Here is a 20,912-nt window from a genome sequence, read left to right on the forward strand (position 1 = left end):
TTGCAAACATAACAGGGAGGGGGGGAAGATCGAAATGTCTTTGAAGTGTCTAGATCCATCTCTCTGGATAACGAAAGGTGTCACGGGGGCCAGACTTCGTGGAGCCAATGGTTGTAAACCGTCCTGTCGTCTGAAACCCAGATCCTTTCCTTAAAATTAATAAATAGTTGTACCTATGGACTGTACGTAACAAATAAAAACCTCAGTAATATGTTCATTTTCACAGAGTTGACTCGACTGGCCTGTGAATCAACAACAAATGTGAACAAGTCTACATATTTTAGAGTAAATCTTATTACCAAGTAAACAAACCTTTAAAAGGTACTTTGTACCTGCTTGGTAGAATATCAGAAATCTTAAAATGTATTAAGAGCGTTAACCAACTACCACTAAAACAGCCATGGGACTGTGCCATAGATCTCATTAAGGGGGCACAAATGGCCATGAAGGAGTAGGTAGAAGCTGCCCTGAAACATCCCCGTGGAGCTCGGGTATTCACCAAGTTGGACCTCCACAGCACGTATAACCTCATTGACATTTGGAAGGGAGACAAGTGGAAGAAAGCATTCATCATTCTCAGTGGCCACTACGAATATAGTGTGGGCATGGATTAGATCTATGGGTCTATGGATTAGCCAATGCTTCTTCGGTCTTCCAAGATTTAATGAACAAGATGCTTCGGGAATTTCTGTACAAATCAGTAATTATCTACATTGATGACAGCTTGATCTTTTCCTGAAGCCTGGCCATACATTGTGTCCAGATTGCAGAGGTCCTAGCCTGGCTCTGTGAGTACCACCTGTTCCTCAGTGCTGAGAAGTGTTCATTTCATCATACACCTGTTCAATTCCTTTTATTTATTGTCATCATGGTGTAAAGATGGACAAGGAGAAGGTAGAAGCCATTATGTCATGGCCTCAGCCCTTAACCTTCAAGGAGCTCCAGAGCAGGGATGTCAAACTCAATTCCTGGAGGGCCGCAGACCTGCACAGTTTAGTTCCACCCATAATTAAACACACCTGATCAAACTAATTAAGTCCTTCAGGCTGTAGAAGCTTCTAGGGTAGGGAATTAGAAAATTATATCTATCAGATTGGCACTTGATGAATGGTGACATTGGCTGGAGGGGTTTTCTTACACATTTACAGTACTTGCTGATCACAAGAACCTGCAATATCTCTGAGAAGTTTGCTGCCTCAATCTCTGACAAAGCTCGGTGGGTGTTATTCTTTACTCTTCTTCCAATTTTCCATTTCATATCTCCCAGGTTGCAAGAACACCCGAGCTGATGCCCTCTCCCGTAATCATTGAATGGAGAAAAACCCCACTGACCCAGAACCCATCCTGCTATCCCAGATGATCCTTAGTCCCATCAAATGGGAAACCCCTTCAGCCTTCACCCAGGTTTCTCTAGCTACTTTACCTGGATGTCCCCTGAACACCAGTTCCTCCCAGAAGTTCAGCGCACTCAAAGGATTCGCTCTGCACACTCATCCCTGGGCACTGGTCATCCTGGGGCCAACAAGACCCTCTCATTGTTTCAAGATAGCTTCTGGTTGCCGGGAATGGTCCACGATGTGAGATAGTTTGTGCAGGGGTGCAAGAATTGTTTCATGGCAGAGACTCCCCGCTATCTTCTTGCTGGACACCTTGTACCTCTGCCAATCCTGAATCGCCGCTCGTCGCACCTTGAAGTAGACTTCATGACCAATGTCCCCAGCTCTAGAGTTAATACCTGTATTCTGGTTTTTACTGATAGCTTTTCAAAGTTTTGCTAATTGATTTTCCTACTTGGGTTACCCACTGCCATGGTAACTGCGTAATGGATTTTTAAGCATGTATTTCTGAATTATGGTCTGCCCAAAGAGTTTCTGATAGAGGTTCACAGTTTATCTCCCAAGTCCTAAGGGCCTTTTTCCAGCTTCTAGGTGTGACTGTCACTTTGTCCTTGGGATACCACCCCCAAATGGACAGACTGAAAAAAAAGATCCAGGATGTGGGGCAATTTCTACAAACCTCCTGTCATGATCACCAGGACTACTGGAATCAATTTTTAGCCTGGGCCAAGTATGCTCAAAACTCCCTGTGCCAACCCACCACTGGACTCGTGCCTTTCCGGTGCATATTCTGATACCAGCCTTTTCTATTTTCCTGGTCCGGTGAGCCATCAGATGTTCCTGCAGTTGACCATTGATTCTGGTATGAGCGAGGGGGTCAGAGACTACTCACACCATAACCTACAACAGGCTGTGCAGAGATAAAAGAATGCAGTAGATTTTGTTCCCAGACTCCAGACTTCAGGATAGGCCAGAGGGTCTGGGTCTCAATGAGGGATATGCATTCCCATTAATAAGTCCTATTACATGGGTTTATTCACTATCGGGGAAAGGATCAACCCAGTCACCTACTGTCTGTGCCTTCCCCCACTTTCCACATATCACTGGTCAATTCCCTTCACTGACCCACTGCTGTCTCCACAAAACCTGGTCCCAGTGAAGATTCTTGTGGACGAAGGTACCATTTATCAGGTTTGAGAGATCTTGAATTCTAGACTGCATAGGGGGAGACAAGAATATGTGGTAGACAGTGAAGGATATGCACCAGAAGAAAGATCCCGGGTACCTCGGGATGACCAGGTTCTCCTCACTCACAATCACAGTGATCACTTTCACCTGACTACTAATCAGTCATTGCACCTGCCCCTCATCACTGATAATCACCTCTGCCTATAAAAACCTAGCAGTCACTCCACTCTGTGTCTGGCCTCATCTTACAGTACAGAAAGGACTGCATTCTTGTATATGGTTAGTTTCTATACTCTTTGCAATGTTTGTCTCTTTTTTTTCTCCAGTGATCTCCAGTGTTCTTCATCTCTCTCCTATTGTGGTTTCTCCTGGTTCCCTGTCTGGTCCCTATCCTGCTTCCTCATCTGGTTTCCAGTATCCTGTTCCACACAAAAAACTCCAATCATCTGCTATCCAGACTCCTTGTCTGTCTTCATTCCCAGAACTGTTTGCATCTCCAGTCATTTACTGCCATACTTGTATCAATATACATACAGCGGGGAAAATAAGTATTTGACACATCAGCATTTTTATCAGTAAGGGGATTTCTAAGTGGGCTACTGACACAAAATTCCTACCAGATGTAGCCATCAAGCCAAATATTGAATTCATACAAAGAAATCAGAACATTTAAGTATACAAGTTGAGTCATAATAAATAAAGTGAAATGACACAGGGAATAAGTATTGAACACACTTTACTTAATACTTTGTAGAAAAGCCTTTGTTGGTGATCACAGCTTCTAGACGCCTCTTGTATGGAGAGACCAGTCGTCTGCATTGCTCAGGAGTGATTCTGGCCCATTCTTCCACACAAACGGTCTTTAAATCTTGAAGGTTCCTTGGGCCTCTTTTATGAACTTTGATCTTCAGTTCTCTCCATAGATTTTCTATGGGATTTAGGTCAGGTGATTGACTGGGCCATTCAAGCAACTTGATTTTCTTTCTTTGAAACCACTTCATTGTTTCCTTGGCCTTGTGTTTGGGATCATTGTCTTGCTGAAATGTCCACCCTCTTTTCATTTTCAGCTTTCTGGTAGATGGCAGCAGATTTTTATCCAGAATGTCCCGGTACATTTCTCCATTCATCCTACCTTCAATAATATGAAGTCTGCCAGTACCCCTTGCTGAAAAGCAGCCCCAAACCATGATGCTTCCACCCCCAAACTTAACTGTTGGTATAGTGTTCTTGGGGTGGTGGGCAGTGCCATTTCTTCTCCAAACATGATGTGTAGAATGACTGCCAAAAAGTTCAATTTTGCATTCATCTGACCATACTATAGTTTCCCAATAATCCACAGGCTTCTCCAAATGCTGTTTCGCAAACTTTAACCGGGCCTCAACATGCTTTTTGTTCAGCAATGGAGTCTTGCGTGGTGAGCGTGCATGGATGCCATGGTGGTTCAGTGCATTGCTTATAGTTTTCTTTGAAACAATAGTACCCGCTGATGCGAGGTCTTCCTGAAGTTCTGCCCGAGTGGTTCTTGGCTCTTGGAGAACTCTCCTGATTATTCTTTGGACTCCTCGGACAGGGATCTTACGTGGAGCACCTGATCGTGGCCGGTTTATGGTGAACTTATGCTTTTTCCATTTCCGGATAATAGCCCCCACAGTGCTCACAGGAACATTCAGCATTCTGGAAATGCGCCTATAACCATTCCCATCAAAATGCTTTTCAACGATAAGACTACGCAGATCTTGAGAGAGTTCTTTGTTTTTACCCATCATGAAGTCTTTCCTGTGTGCCTCCTGAGTAATGAGAAGCCTTTATAGGCCATCAATTAGGACTAAAGCAGCTGATATCAATTAGTACTGATAGGGAGCAGGGTTTTTCTCTCAATACTGACAGATCTCCTGACTTTCTATGCCATTTTGCACCTTGTTATCTTCATGTGTTCAATACTTATTCCCTGTGTCATTTCACTTTATTTATTATGACTCAACTTGTATACTTAAATGTTCTGATTTCTTTGTATGAATTCAATATTTGGCTTGATGGCTACATCTGGTAGGAATTTTGTGTCAGTAGCCCACTTAGAAATCCCCTTACTGATAAAAATGCTGATGTGTCAAATACTTATTTTCCCCGCTGTATATATCAATAACTGTTTATACACTTACTGCCTGGGTCCCGTTACCTTATGTGACAACAGTGTTGTTTTAGTTGAAATTAAGTAAATTTTTTAACTCGTATTTTAAAATAAGTTGATTTAGAATATTCAGATATATAAATCTTTTTTATTTTTATTTGCCTCCGATCATGAAACATTAAGAAGCATATTTCAATATATAATTTAAATGATTGTTTGAACCCTTTTACTTTACTCTTAATTCATTTCATAGTCATGTCCAATTGTGCATTTTCTTTTCTTTTTTTTTTCTTTGTTAAAATCTTGACTTGTCGTGGGTAACAAATGTGCCAGACTACACGTTGCTTCACAATCAGTCATCCTGTGAGGTGTACAACTAGTGTGCTGTTGCCAAGAGGAACTGCAGAAACAGAACTGTACCAACAGGCTGCATTACTCTACAAAAGCAGTCACAAGTATTGCTATAACATTCACAATTAAATTTTTTTTTACATTTTATTTTTAATCTTAATAAACACTGATGCTTGCTGCCAACTAGGCTACATTATTTAAGGGCATTTATTATGACATTGACTTAATCAAACTTATGTTTCCTTTTTAATATTGAGCAGGGTTCGACAATAAGCACTGTCCGATGGACTGGGGCCAGTGTGTGGGACGCTCAGGTCTGTAGACAGGATGGTTACTGGTCCGATCGGGCCAGTGCTGCCTTCTCACTAAAGTTTCATTTGTCTGCAACTATTTGTCAATCGCATGGAAATACAATCTTAGCGTTCTTTCACACCTAGATGTTTGTCTTGTTAGCACAGGTTGTTTGGAATATGTGAATCCCACAATCAGGCTCTGATCTGCGCCAAATCAATCTGTGTGAGATCGCCTGAATGAGGTGGTCTCTGCTCAACTGAAATGAACTTGAGCTGATCGATTGTAGTGAGAAAGCAATATGATCCAACAATCTAACTAACCAGGCTATATAATGCTGTGGTATGGTTGTGTAATAGCCACATATATATGGCTGTATAAAGAGAGAATTATGAGTAGTGCGGGATGTAATTTCTACCGGCAAATTTGTTTTATGTCAAATACGAAAGTGAAAGCATGCTGAAACATTACTGAGTGCTGTTAATCCGTTAGGATTATTGACAGAAATTAACATCTGATCTGATTTTTTTCATATTTTAATCTTATACTTTTTTGTATTAGGTCTATTGTTTTGGTTATTTTTGCACTGACACCTTGAAAGAAAGGTCAACATTTATCTGCTTCATGATCTGTCAGCAGTCTCGGTTTATCTGTTATTTCTTAACTTGAGCCTAATGCATAATTCTGTCCAATGTTATTCTTAATAGATTGATTAATTCAATAGATATATTTTTACAAAACTTGACAACTGAAATGACGCTTTGCATGAGAAAGTCTTACCTCTCTGATTTATATTTAGTGACTATGACATTGGTGTCAAAATTAAAGTGCAAATTTTCGCTTATCAAATATTATATAGACTAGTATGACAGCAATTCCATGGCAAAAATAATCGAGTGCACCGGTGATGTTTTTGCACGAGGGGAAATGAACCTTGAGCAGATTACAGGCCTACACACGAGGAAACTACTGCTCGCATGCGCACAAGGGATGTTCACGCGCATGCTGAACTAATCCACAACGAGGAAACAGGCACTCGTAAACTCATTTAGGGTTTCAGTAGGGTCTTAAAAAGTCTAAACTTTAAAACTTTAAACTTATCAGCTTTCTGTTATTAAACTCAGTGTGCGTGACAAATGTGACGTCATCACTGTGTTTACGGAGGTTGGCTTTGCATGCACACAGCATGATTACGGCTGGTGGAGTGAACAGATTTTGAGTGAACTGTTTGCGCGGCACCCCGTTTGATTTGAGCTGAATATTAATTACTTTAAAGAGATTTTGTCTGAAACCGGTTTGCCTGTACAGACATCTTAATGATCTGTCCATGCGTGATCTTAGAGAAAACCAGATAACCAATTATTCTTGGCTAAAAATTGCAACAGCAGTGGGAAAGAAGGTATGTTCTTGTAAAAGTTTGGAAAAACCTCAGGGATAAGTTTGTTAAAAAAAAAAAGATGTCATGGCAAAAGTGGAGACCCATGTGGTTTCAATATTACAGAATGTTTTTCCACCTGTCATAGGTTTTACACTGATGTATTTATTACAATTTTATTTTGAATTTAATTTTGAATTCAAAAGAATGTAACAGCTTCAAACTAAAATTAAGTAACAAATGATGTCTTTGATAAGTGGAAAAGTATATTTTGACCTATCGGTTTAAAGTATACTGATGATCAATTTCTAGGCTTTATTGATGATAATCATAGACTTTAAAATATATTGACGTAGTATCTGTGACGTCACCATTAGGTTTCTGAAGAGTGCAAAAGAAGCAAAGTTGGTGCGGCCAACCATCGACATTTTGTTCATGCGCCATCGCACTTACGGCGGGATACCAAACAAGGGCAAAAAGGCGGAGAGTGAGCGGAGCTACAGACACCTGCTGGCATTTTGCTTGGACCTGGCTTAGACATACTTTACTTTGGGAAAACGCTTAATACTTTATCACCTGACTCGTTTGTGTTCTGACCACATGTGCTTGGCTGTACACTATATTGTGTTTAGACTTTTAAAAACACTGTTGTAACACGTTGAGCCACTGAACATTGTTTTTATTACGTTTTTCTACAGGAGGAAAATGCGAATTACTTTCAAACACTTCAGATATAGTCTGTGTCAGCAAATGCAAGACTATTGATGACATCTAGCATAACACTGTATGATAACACTTCAGATGACTGTTCTAGAGCCTACAGCTAATCTATTTGTCAGATTTTGGAGTGCATTACAGCTCTAAAGAACATTTATAAATGATAAATGATCTTAAATGAAACAAATGCATTAATAGAGATGGTTTACGAGTATATATCTTTACTCACATGGGAAACGGAGGCCACGTGAATGGTTTGTGCATACTATATCATCTGATAGTTGTATGAAATAATCCCAAAAGGCATCTGACTTTGTAAAGCCACATAATACAAAACAAAAATATGATGAATATGCCGAAATCAGTGGCTAATCTGCCGGAGTCAGCTGAGGTGAAGTGACAGCGACAGCGAGACTTAGCTGTCAATCAAGTGGCCATGCCCTTAATTATGCAAACTTAACCTAACCTAATATAAAGGAAACTGATGAGTTCTAAAAAAAAATTCACCCCCTCACAGTTGTCATGAAGGGTAATCATTCTTTGTACCAGGCTGTAAACACCTTTTTTTCTGCTGTAAAGTTGGCCATTTTAACAGTGGGCTCAGTTGAAATTTGCTCTATTATGGAGCCAGGACTAGCGAATTTTCGATGAATTGCAGTTTCAGTTACTTCTGTATTGGCCTCCCGAGGGAGAGAGGGAGGTTGCCGCTTGGTGATAATGGACAGGATTGTTGGAGCAATGCTGCTTTTTTAGCTTATAAAAGGACAGAAACTAGCCAGACAGTAATGTGTTAATTGTTGAGTGGGCAAAATAAAAGAAGCGTCAGTATTTTTAGTAAGTGTACTTTTTTTTTTGCTTTTATTCTTGCCATAATAAAAATATATTGTATATATAGCAAACCATGTTCTGTTGTCATTGATATTTAACTTTATTAGGTAGAGTGTTGCATCAAAGTTTGCTTTATAAAAGTTTTATAACCATTTAAGATTTTTTAATAACTATAATAAATTATAAAAAAATAATTAGTTCAAAAATCTTGAACTATATTTGTGATATGATGTAGTTCCGGAAACTTACTACTTATTTGTTTTTTTATCTGACATTACGGTGGGTTTTTGACCACCCTCTGTCATTAAAGAAAAGATTTAAAGAATATCACAACAGCGAATGCATCAAGTATAAAGGCCTTGTCCGTTTCGTGAGGTGCACGCAGTCAGTGGAGGTGTGTGTTGCGGCGCCAGGTGAAAATATAAATCCGCCTTAAGATGTTTTTCTTTTTTTTTGTAGTTTAATGGTTTTTCTAACCCATCTTTAGTTCTGTTCAATTTAAATAAGAATTTATTTTACCACAAATTTTGAATTTTCTCTCACGTGATTTCATATTGTGATAAAGGTCTTAAATTTAATACATAATGGTCTTAAAAAGTCTTACATTTGACGTTACTGTATGATATTTGCAGAAACCCTGTCATCGTAAACACTCTTGCTCGCTTGCTCTTCTCTCTGCTCGTGCAAAACTTTTTTGATTTTTGTCAGTCTTGGGGCAGGACTTGGTTTACTTGATATCTCTAACGCTATTGGTTACCCTCCCTTTCCGGAAGTTAGCCCGGATTGGATGCAGGTTAAAAGATCACGCCATTGAATATAAAAATATATACAATTTGCAAGTTATAATCATAAGAAACTTTCTGAGAAGCTTTGAGGATTTAACCTCTAGAAACTTACAAATAGTAATGATTAATCTTCTAACACATACACACACACACACACTAAGTCAGAATAATTAGTCCTGAATTTTTAGCCCCATGTTTATTTTTTTCCCCAATTTCTGTTTAATAGAGGGAACTTTTTAACACATGGCATAACGCTTTCTCTCCCCTATTTTACCGGAGGCTTTTTCCGTTTATTTATACAATTTGCTTTTGTATAATGTTGTTATTATTATTAGCAGTATTATTTATTAAATGCATATTTATAATAGTTTTATTAAAAACAAGCTTGGTTTTGTCCACCTGTCAAGTTTTAGACCATATGGGGCCAAAGCATGTGTATTTGAATTTGACTCAGTTGTTTGACCACACCTTGTTATTATTGTTCATTTATTCATTTGCTGGTATTAGAACTGAATTTAAAAATAATTTTGAAATAAATCAAACAAAATTAAACAAAATGATGTATACGCTAATGGATATCTGTGCATACAACACGTTTCCTTATGAAAGCGAAAGTAAACGAGGAGGCTCATGTCTCCTTTTTGCACTGTAGATGCTCTGTTTAACTGTCTTATAGCTAGTGAAGCACTGTTTTTCCACTTACAAAGTCCGCCTTGTAAATAGCAAATACGCTATGGTGCGGCACAACTGGCTCTTAAAGGAAATGGGAGATGAGACTCTGATTGTTTTTTTCTCAAAACACACCTATAACTCATTAAGAGAATAAGCTCAACTCAGTAAGACCATGCGCCACTTTTGCAATAATATTTTGTGCAATAATATTTTGATATATTTGGTAAAATTGATCTGTCCCCTCACATTCCAGCAGATAAAGTTTGTTGCACTTCCTCAACCGATTAGTATGACCAGTCTGGCATTGTATATGAATGACATGAACATAACCTCTGCAGGAGGAGAAAAAGAAAGGAAAAAAAAAAAAACACACCTTTCCCCTTTTCAATATAAAGGCCTAACACTACCCATTAACTTAGTATCGAAACTTCGTAACATTATTAAAGGGCACCTATGATGAAAATCGACTTTTGTAAGCTGTTGGGACAGAACTGTCTGTATGTATAGTGTCCAGTGTCATATTGGAGAGCTAGAAACCAAAGTCTCTTTTTAAAACTTCCTGATGTTAAAACAGGACCCAAATTCCAGTGATTTTAAGGCCCATTGCAATGTGTCATAGGAGTGTGGTTTTACCCCCCCACCAAATTGATTGACAGGCGCCATGTTTCATGTTTCCATAGATTTTATTTTATTTTTTTAAATAAACTGGTATTTAATTACATATTACTACTCTCTAGGATTTATGTATGTTTTATAGGTTTATAACATTTTTAAAACAGAGCATGTTTGTAATCAAGACAGTGAAATTGCTATGTAATACTTTACAGCTATAATCACCACGGTCAGTAAACGCTAATGTGTGTGCACTGCAAACATCATTTGTGTGAGACTTATAATTTCAGAAAGACTAAAATAAACTCTTTTTAACAGTTGAGCTGTATTTCAGCTTCATCTGAGTCTGTCTCTGTCACTGTGCTGTTTATCTGGCGTAATGCATGATGAGAAGCAGACACGCACATCGGAATGGTGATGGTGAGCAATGGATATATTCTGGAGGCTATAATAAATCTGATGGGTATTTTAAGCGGAAACTTTACAGACACATTCTGGAGACAACAAAGGCTTCTCTTGCTTTTTGTAAAGGGTAAAATAGGTGCTGTGTAAGAAAATAGGAAAAACGACATTGTTTTTAAAAATATCACTTACAAACAACAGCTCTATATTCTGTACAGCACACAAATGTTTGTGAAGCAGGTAAAAAAAATTATTTTCGTACTGGAAGTATTAGCCTGCACTAATAAAACTGAGAACAGCAAGATGATCATTTCTGTACCTGGCTATGATGTCCTTGGGTCGATAAGGGACGGATATCCAGATCGACCAGCCTTAACCACAGTATTGAAGAATTTCAAAACAGCATCTGGAGTGTCAAACCTGTTTGATTTAAAAAGAGAGTGGAAAGGATACAACATCCTAAATTAAAACCCCCGGGGCCTCATGGACTAAGACTTGCGTGGAAATCATACTAAAACATTGCGTACGCACAAAGCTGTAAATGTGCGTACGCAGAAAAAAAGTCAGATGTATGAAACGCTGCGTACGCCGAATCTCACGCATATTCTTTTGTACATCTGAATGAACGTGAAACTGAGCTCCAACATGCACGAGCACAAAACCCCTCCCTGCCTCCTCCCCCGTATGAATATGCAAATGACTCTACTTTGGCAAAACTCAACGAAAAAGCAAAGGCAAAAAAAAAAAAGCAAGCAAAAAGAGAAACTTTGAACTGAATGTGAATTGGAGGTGCTGGTTTCGGAGGTAGACCAGAGAAAGCGGTGTTATTTGCAAATTTGTCCTCCGGAATTAACAACAAAAGAAAAAAATGGAGTGGGAGAGTTTAGCTGATGCGGTTAACACAGTTGGGTCTGAACATTGCACTGAGTGAATTAAACAGAAATAGTGTGATTTATAGGTATAAAATGTTGCAGTACCCTTAAAAGTCTCAGTGGCGCAGCTCGAAAAACGCATGTCATCATGTTTTGACACGATCATGTTTTGACACTATTTATCACGAGAAAGACAAGTAGGAATCATTAATAAGTCTGTGCATCATATTTTATTTGCACATTTATTGAATGGAAATGTTTCTGATTCATGCATGCAAATTCATCTTCAGATAGTGTCTTTATAGAAATGTGCGTGCAGTAGATAGCTCAGATTACATTGGGAAATCAGGCGACCGCTGCAATTTGCGCTTTAATGTTTGGCTGGTCAACTGTATGGTATGGAAACCTTATATACCTGCTAAATGAATCTGTCTCATACAGCTGCCATTGCAAGGCTCAAAGACACTTTGTAGAGAGCTATTTAACACAACTGCCTCTAGGAGTCGCCAATGAAAATAAAACAGACACGCACAAAAAATATGCGTACGCCAGCCATAAAGCAGGCGTGGAGCTGCACACATTCATCGTTAGTAAATCCAAACGTGAGCGATTCTGAGCGTGAAATTTGGCGTACGCAAAGTTTTTGTCTGTACACAGCGTTGATACATGAGGCCCCTGGTGTGCAGCTTCGACTTGACCAGCTTGAAAGTGTTTTGTCAGGGAAAATCAGTTTCTTCTTTTCCTTCTTGTACATTTCCCTGCTTCCTTTTGAAAGACGTAGAATATGCTCTCTTGTCTGGAAATGAAGAATTTACCAATCGTAGTCTTTGGAGGTGCACCAGGTTGCTTTTTAATGCAAGAGACCTGTGATCTCCAAATCATAAGGCTGTTTATCCCCAAAAAGTTCTACGAAAATTATACCATTGAGATGGCTTAGAGGCGTTAACCTTCTTTGTTGTTTTCTAGGTTGTCAACTTTTAGATCAGATCTAAGTCTTTTTCCAGGGACTGATATTTGTTCTAACATTGCCAGCTTTTTATACATGGAGTTCTATGTCTGTAATCTCAGCACTGTGACCAGAGATGTTGGTCAGAAGAGCAGCAGAGGTACAAATTTCAGCCAGAAGCTATGAACTCAATGTCAAAATTTCCTCCTATATTTTCAAGGAGAGCTTCTCCTTTAAAACCAACAGTGTTTATTTCGAAATGGTTGAGGCCATTTTGATGTCGTTGTCTGCTTCAGCCAGACTAGAAACAAGCAATAGTTATTTTATTTATTTTTAAATCACTAAGCATCACTTACTAACTTTCCTTAGGCTTATTCCATTTTTATTTTATTTTTCCACCACAGTGGAATAAACTGCACAAGCATTTCTAATTTCTGTCAATAACAATTAATTTCTAAAAATAACAATTATATGTTTTAAAATATTTAATTTACTAATGTTTTACTAAAACTTAAAATTGTGTGTTTGTTTATATCACATTAATATATAGAGGTGTTTTAATAAAGAGAAGCGCATAGACTAAAAATATTTGTTTATGGTATGCAAGTTATTAGGTTGTACTGTTGACATTGTATTGTTTAAAATCATGTTTATTTACAAAAGACATTATTTCAAGTTAGTGCATGTTTTGTATTTTTCACTTTTCACATGCCCATCTAAAATATAATTTTGCTTTCAAGAACTGGATTATTATAGTTTTAATTGTTTCCCTAATTTTATTTCAATATCACCAAGATAAGAAATTTACTCTTTCATTGTAAAAGAAAAATTGTTATATTACTGTTCAAACTATGAGACTTCCTGTGAGTGTGGAAGTTATTTGGGTTGATGAGATCTACATTTGTGTAGACTATGGTGACTTGGGGGAAACAATGTGAATTTCAGAGGTAGTTTTATTTGGAATATGGCATTACACATGCCCACAGATAGTTGTGTGTTTTTAATGCTGTTTATCAATGTAATGATGTTATGGTCATGCGTTATGTTCAGTGGTACTGTTTATTTCAGATAGGAGAGGCTGATGTGGAAGCATGTCTGTCAGATGTGGAACAGGCAGAAAAAAACAGTGATGGACAACAAGAAGCTCATCTGGGGAAAGATGCTGAAAAGGTATTAAGAGATTTCAAATATGCACACCATCATCATCTTTAATTTGACAGTATGCTCAGCATCATTAACCTGATATTGAATCTGTTCACATCTCAGTTATGCTGATATCTGTTTTATGCTCTTTTTGCAGAAAGAGAAATCAAACAAAAAGAAGAAGAAGAAGAAGAAAAATAAGGATTCAGCTATAAGCGTAATATAATATATAGAGTTTAATTTTTATGTTTGTATTATTTGGGTTTTTTACCAAATCTAGTTTAATTCCATGTCAACAGCTCCTTTAGAAATATTTTTTCCAGAAAAAAAAAAAACATGACGTATTCAATGGTTATTTCTCCCACTGTAAATATAAACTCTAAAGCATAAAAACAGCATAATATGTATTCAGATATGTAAGAAACACCTAAGAAACAGCTAAACAACAGCTAAGTAATATTGTTAATTTGAAAATACTAATGCTAAATGTCAGTTATTCTTTGTTCCTCTAAACCACAACGTATGTCATTTTAGTCTTGAAGGCTGTATAAGTGTGTGGGGGTGGCTAAATATGCAACCTCAAGAGGACAGTAGCAGCCTTCAAGATGAGATATAGATTCAGAGTTGGGCTTTTACATAAGGTGGCTTTTAATTAGCAGATAATATACATATGACAAGCGTAAACATTATGGCAGTAAATGTCTAACCATATGCAAAATATATGATTCATTCTAAGGGTAATGTTTTAATTGTATAAATGTTTTGAAATAAAGGTGATTGGTTTCATTTTTAATCTACTAAACTCAATAAACCTTAGGTACATTGTGACTGCTGTGTTAATTATATATTTTTATCATTGTTTTTATAATGTTTTTTTTTTTACTGTAGTTATGGTTTGCTTACTGGTTATAAAAGCAAGTTCACTATCAATATAATGTAGTAGTTAAGTCTTTCATGCTTAGTGTGTATCAAATCAGCTTGTTGATTGTTATTGACAGGATGATTTTGGCACCGAAGATGGTATTGATGCTCTATTAGAAATTCCTGAGAAGAGCAAAGGCTTGTCTTGTCAAAGTGCTGAGAATAGTGCTTCTGAACGCAGACCCGTACTGTATGTTGAACACAGGTAAGATCCATGCATGTCATAGTTTTGTGCCATTGAAATGTTCTTATTCAAATATTTTATGTTAGATTGTTTTCCTCTGGGTTTTAAAGGAATTTGAATTCAGAGACAGAGCTGAAGAGGTTTTTTGGAGCACGGGCTGTTCTTGGACACCAGAGGTAAATTCATTAATTTTGTTTTCAGTTTTATAATTTTTACTATTGTGTTACTTTTCCTTGGTTACAATTTGACATATTATCTTATTGTTCCATTTATGTTTTGCCACATGTTGCTCTATTACATGAAACAAAAAATATATAATAAGAACATTTTCAACTTGTACTATATCCAAGTAAATGGTAAGTGGTATTAAACTACAAAACTGTTTGTTTCAAACTAGTATAATTATGATTAAGATTGCAAATTAGAATAGTATGGTAAGATACAACAGGACGGGTGAAATATTTCTTTTTGTTCACAGGTTATTATTGAAAATAAAACAAAGACAAAGCCCATTAATGCCTTAGAAGTTGCTTGTTTTTAGAAATAAAGTAAGCAATAATTAATGTCACAAGTCTGGTTTGATTTTTTATTTTTTTTAATGATCTAAAGGTCAGTCTCTTCACAGAATTTCGACATGAGACAAAAACAAACAAACAATAATCCCAGTTTTTAGTAGAAAAACTATCCTTGCTTCAAGCCTGGATTTTTTTTTAAGTGTCTTTACACTTTTAACCTCTTTTCAGTATTTTAGCAGTAAATAAATCTTATTAGGATCTGATGTGCCTAGTTGAAGTCAATTTTTAACCGTCCTGTAGTTTTTTATTTTTTATTATTATTATTTCACAAATGATGTTTGACAGTGCAAGGAATTTTTCACAGTATTTTCTTATCCAATATTTATTTCTTCTGGAGAAAGTCTTATTATTTTATTTTATTTTTTAGCTGGAATAAAAGCAGTTAAAATTTTTGGAACCATTTTAAGGTTTTTTTAGCCTGTTCAAGGTAAATTTCCATTAGCCCCCTTAAGCAATATATTTAATTTATAGGGCTAATAATTCTGACTTCATGCTCAGTGTTATTGTAACACAGATCCAATAGAATTTTATTTACAAAATGATTTTACTGTAATTATTCACATCTGTATGTTATAACTAAAGCTATTAAAAAATAAATATATATATATATATATATATATATATATATATATATATATATATATATATATATACTGTGAGGCGATGTAACGGCCACAGCACGAGAAGAGCGACGTCCGGGCAGCGACGGCGGTGACGACTGGCAAAGATGACCGGCAAAAGACGACGATGAAATTCCTAGTTCAAAGTTTATAGACTTTGGTAGAGGCTGGGTCTACTCAATACTTGTCCAATCAGAGAAGGTGCGGGGTGGAGTCACACCCCAATTCCCCCCTTTAGGAGGCCGGGTTGACACCTGGTGTGGGTGCTGCTTTGATAGCATAGTGGTTAAAATAAAGTCTCATAACATGGACACTTTTCATAGTATGGTTTCTTCATATAAACCAATGCATTTGAAATGTTCCTAGCTTTCAATCAATACCAAACATGAAGTATTTCACAAACATTCTGTAGATTTCATTTGTCACTGAGGGCTATTACTCAATAACTATCCATGACAGTTTTGTTAAACACATGGAACATGTACACACAAAAACCTACAGAAACATAAAGCAAACGTACATTACTCAAATAAACTGTTTTACTTAAATGTCCATTAAACTTAATGTCCATTAAGCTTTTGTGTCTGCCTGAGAATGTGTATTCCTTGCAGACGCCAAAGGACACGCGAACCAAAAGGTACTTCTCAAAAACCGGTTTGGTGGGTTTTTGATTGTAGAGCCTTTTACTGTTTTAAGGTGTAAAGTTAATTAACATGCAACTGTGATGTTGACTGGCTAGTCATCCTGTGGATTGCCTTTTGCTGGGTGCCTGTGGATTGCTTTGAAAATGAAATCAAAGCTCAGACATGTAGGCACCAACCAATCTTTTAAGGATAACATGGTCTGTGGTTTGTTCGGTTCTGGAACTATCCGTTGACTCCCTACACATTTATGAATCAGTTTTTACTGTTCTGATGTCAGCTGCAGATGTGAAAGAATGGCAGAAGAAAGTAGTTCCTTACACAAAACACTTGAATTTAAATATGCACACGATTATGCCGTTGATCTGTTGTATAAAAGCAATATCACATGAATAGCAGTGCAATATGGCTGTATATCGTCACTGGTAGGACACTAAGGCACTTGACCTGTGGCCTTGTGCCAACACGCCTCTCACCAGTGCCGATATACAGTCCTATTGCACTGCTACTCATGTAATATTGCTCATATATATAATTTATATGGTTTCAGAACAAAGTCTAATATTTGTAAAAAGATTTATTTTTGTCACTCTGATCTGTTTAGATCAGAAACAGAATTTAAATTAACTTTCTTCAATAAGAAAAATATATTGTTTTTAAGAGTTTTCATAGATTGAGAAAAACGTCTAGGGCAAGTTATTTTTTTTTCATTAGCTTTACTTATAAAAATAGATGTGAATAATTACAGTGAAGTTAAACATTTTGTCAATGATATTGTACATTTTGATTGAATATGGTTTAGACAGATATAGCAGTGAATTGATTGCCCAACCTGTTTCTCACACATTGGATCTGTTTTATGATAACACCGAGCATGAAGTCATACATATTTGCCCTCCTATAAAATTAATTATTATTTTTCCCCCAAAATTACACTCACACACATGCTCAGATATTGTTTATTACTACATAGAACATACAGATATATATTCGTTCCATTCATTAATTTCCACACATCCACATTTTTTACACAAGTGTGAGATTTGTAAGTTACACCACTACTACAAGCACAGCAAAAAAAGTGATTGTAACATGTTGAAACGTATTATAGTAAAAATAATTGAATGATGGTAATTAATTAGCTTAAAGCTAAGCCTTGGAAGGCATTTGCATTAAGAAAAATGAGCATGAACGTTCATAACAATTAAAAAAAAAAACTTAAAACTTAACATTCAAAAAATATCACCTCAAGCTGTGATGATAATAGGCTAGACCTAAAACAAATGTGAACTGGATGATGAAATGACATCCATGTTAAGAATCATTTAATGTATATATGTCCACACATGGTTGGGATGAGACAAGTGTTCAGTCAGGGCCAACAAGTTGTACATTCAAAATGTAATTTCAAAATATCCAGACATAGATTTAACACTGGATATTGAAGACATTTCTAGTTTAATGAGCTGCATAATGATAGTGTGCACACCCTAAAGATAAATAATTTAAAACATTAATAAAAAACTTGTGTACTGTGAACAAAGTTTGATTACTGCACTGAACAATTGGTCTTTCTATGTGTCCATATTCAGATCAAAACAGAGGCAGAGACAGTTTCATCGATGCACTTGGATGACTGTTTTTAAAGACACTTGGCCCCGCTTTAGTCGACCAGGTGAGATCGGATGCTTCTCTTTCATTCTTTTTCAGTATGTTAGGTACTCAAAAAGGTATACAATATCAAAATTAAACTGAGGTAAAAAATTATTTGAGCGTTCAGTTAGTTTTATGTTTTGCTGTAATATAGTGTTCAAAGAGTATCGGGGTGCTGGGCAAAATTCGTTCTCTGCAGTCAGAGCGATTTTATTAAAGTATGTTTACAGGGTTAAAAGCCTGGACACTTGGTGCATAACTTGTACCTGTTCTCTTGGATGTTTTGAGTGTAACATGCTTTAAACGTCACACAGAGGTGCGGCTACCATATCTATGACCAAACGGTACTATGTTGTCAATCTGCTGCTTTTATATTTGGTAATGGTTCTTTTGCTTAGATTATGAAGAAGAGGTCTGGGACCTCATGTATCAACGATGTGTACGCACAAAAACTTTGCGTACGCCTGGTTTCATGCTCAGTATCGCTCATGTTTGGATTTACTAACAATGAACTAAACGTGGGAATGTGCGCAGCTCCACGCCAGCTTTATGGCTGGCGTACGCACATTTTTTGTGCGTGTCTGTTTTATTTCCATTGGCGACTCCTAGAGGCAGTTGTGTTAAATTGTACTCTACAAAGTGTAGACGGGTTCATCTAGCAGGTATATAAGGTTTCCATACCATACATTTGACCAGCTAAACATTAAAGCACAATTTGCAGCGGTCGCCTGTTTTCACAATGTAATCTGAGCTATCTACTGCACGCACATTGCTATAAAGACACTATGTGAAGATGAATTTGCATGCGTGAATCAGAAACATTTCCATTCAATAAATGTGCAAATAAAATATGATGCACAAACTTATTAATGATTCCTACTTGTCTTTCCCGTGATAATTAGTTGGCAAAATCTGATATGTAGCGGGGGGAAAAAGAAGAAAGAGTTCATCAGACGCTGGAATTCGAACCGAGTTCATGCTCGAACGTGTCAAAACATGTTAACATGCGTCTTACGAGCTGCGCCACTGAGACTATTAAGGGTACTGCAACTCCTATAAATCACACTATTTCTCTTTTAACTCCACAGTGCGATGTTCAGACCCAACTATGTTAACCGCATCAGCTAAACTCTCCCCATTCTATTTTTTTCTTTTGTTGTTAATTCCGAAGGACAAATTTGCAAATAACACCGCTTTTTTTCCGGTCTACCTCCGTAAGCAGCACCTCCAATTCACATTCTGTTCAAAGTTTCTCTTCTTGCTTGCTTTTGCCTTTGCTTTTTCGTTGGGTTTTGCCAAAGTAGAGTCATTTGCATATTCATATGGGGGAGGAGGCAGGGAGGGGTTTTGTGCTCGTGCATGTTGCGCTCAGTTTACGTTCATTCAGATGTACAAAAGAAGATGCGTGAGATTCGGCGTACGCATGGTTTCATACATCTGAATTTTTTTCTGCGTACACACATTTACAGCTTTGTGCGTACGCAATGTTTTAGTATGATTCAAGTCTTAGTACATGAGGCCCCTGGTCTGGTGGTGTGAGCGTTTAACATGTGTAGAGTCCTGTGGAGGAGCTCCAGCTGCATACTTTTTTTTTGTTTAATTTATGTTTAAAGTAGTGCTGTCAATCCATAAAATTTTTTTACCAATTTATCACACTTTTTTTTTGGAAAATTAATCTCGACTAAAAAGACTGAAACTTGTTATTTTGTTTATTGAAATGTAAAAATAATGTAAAAACAAGACAAAAACTATTTAAATTCAAAATATAATTGTTTATTAGATTTTTTGTTTAACTTGTAACACAGATTTCTTCATGTAAACAACATACCCACAATAAACCATCAAGATCCTGGCTTGACATGAAATTGGAGGGCGCATGGTGAAAGGCAGAGGAATGCGCTGTCTTTGACAGCTTGCGACTTCATCTGGCACTTTCTGAGTACATTTACATGGACAGCAATACTCCGATTTTAATATGATTCAGATAATACTCTTTTTAAGAGTCTACCATGTAAGCAGCGATTTTTGATTACCTTAATGCACCACAGAGTCACGAAATGCAGAAGTTTTTCTTTTCGTTCGCCCATGCGGTATCAAATTCCATTAAAACAGAAGTTGAAAGGTAAAAATGAAGCACCCAAAATTGCATGAAACTTTGGAGGAAATGCTGGATAGCCTGGTAATGCAACATAATTTTTTTTATACTGAAACTTGCCTTCAAAAAGTGCTTCCTTGGTCTAATCCATATTTCTTTGCATGTTGAACACACGTCGGCCACAACAGAAAAAAAATTGCAACTGTGTTAATTATTTAAAATTTAATATTTCAAATTAATCGCATGCGTTAACGCACTAATTTTGACACCACTAGTTTAAAGTTGTTGAGCAATTGCTGGTGTCTGTCTCTCTTTTTTTTGAATTAGCAAATTAGAGGTACTTGTACAGTGAGTTAGCATTAGGAGTATTTTTGGTGTAAACAAAACAACACCAAAGAAACTCTTCACAGATAAACAAAACCCCTCTGCCAGCTTGCATTTCAAAAATGTCATTGACAGAGCAACACAAACATAATGCAGTAGTATATTTGCATGGCTATGTGGAAGGCATTGCCCACGGCTTATGGCAATCACTTGGCAAAGAAGTCTAATAGCCTTTAGTCTCCCTGCCTTTCT

The 20,912-nt window shown here is 37.0% G+C and overlaps 1 protein-coding gene and 1 long non-coding RNA gene across 3 annotated transcripts in view; one reads left to right on the forward strand and one right to left on the reverse strand.

The window, feature by feature from the left end:
• Positions 1-20,912, forward strand: part of tcf25 (TCF25 ribosome quality control complex subunit) — a 90,174-nt gene that overhangs the window by 21,486 nt on the left and 47,776 nt on the right. For both annotated transcript variants that reach the window (XM_005159180.5, NM_001005399.1), the window contains 5 exon segments: positions 13,573-13,674; positions 13,805-13,864; positions 14,646-14,773; positions 14,863-14,928; positions 18,181-18,263. In XM_005159180.5, coding sequence (XP_005159237.1) covers positions 13,573-13,674; positions 13,805-13,864; positions 14,646-14,773; positions 14,863-14,928; positions 18,181-18,263 — 439 coding nt within the window.
• The window catches only part of LOC141378851 (uncharacterized), a 63,341-nt gene that overhangs the window by 18,953 nt on the left and 23,476 nt on the right, over positions 1-20,912 (reverse strand). The gene's annotated exons all lie outside the window — the stretch shown is intronic.

The sequence above is a fragment of the Danio rerio genome, chromosome 18 (assembly GCF_049306965.1).
Source record: "Danio rerio strain Tuebingen ecotype United States chromosome 18, GRCz12tu, whole genome shotgun sequence".
NCBI lineage: Eukaryota > Metazoa > Chordata > Actinopteri > Cypriniformes > Danionidae > Danio > Danio rerio.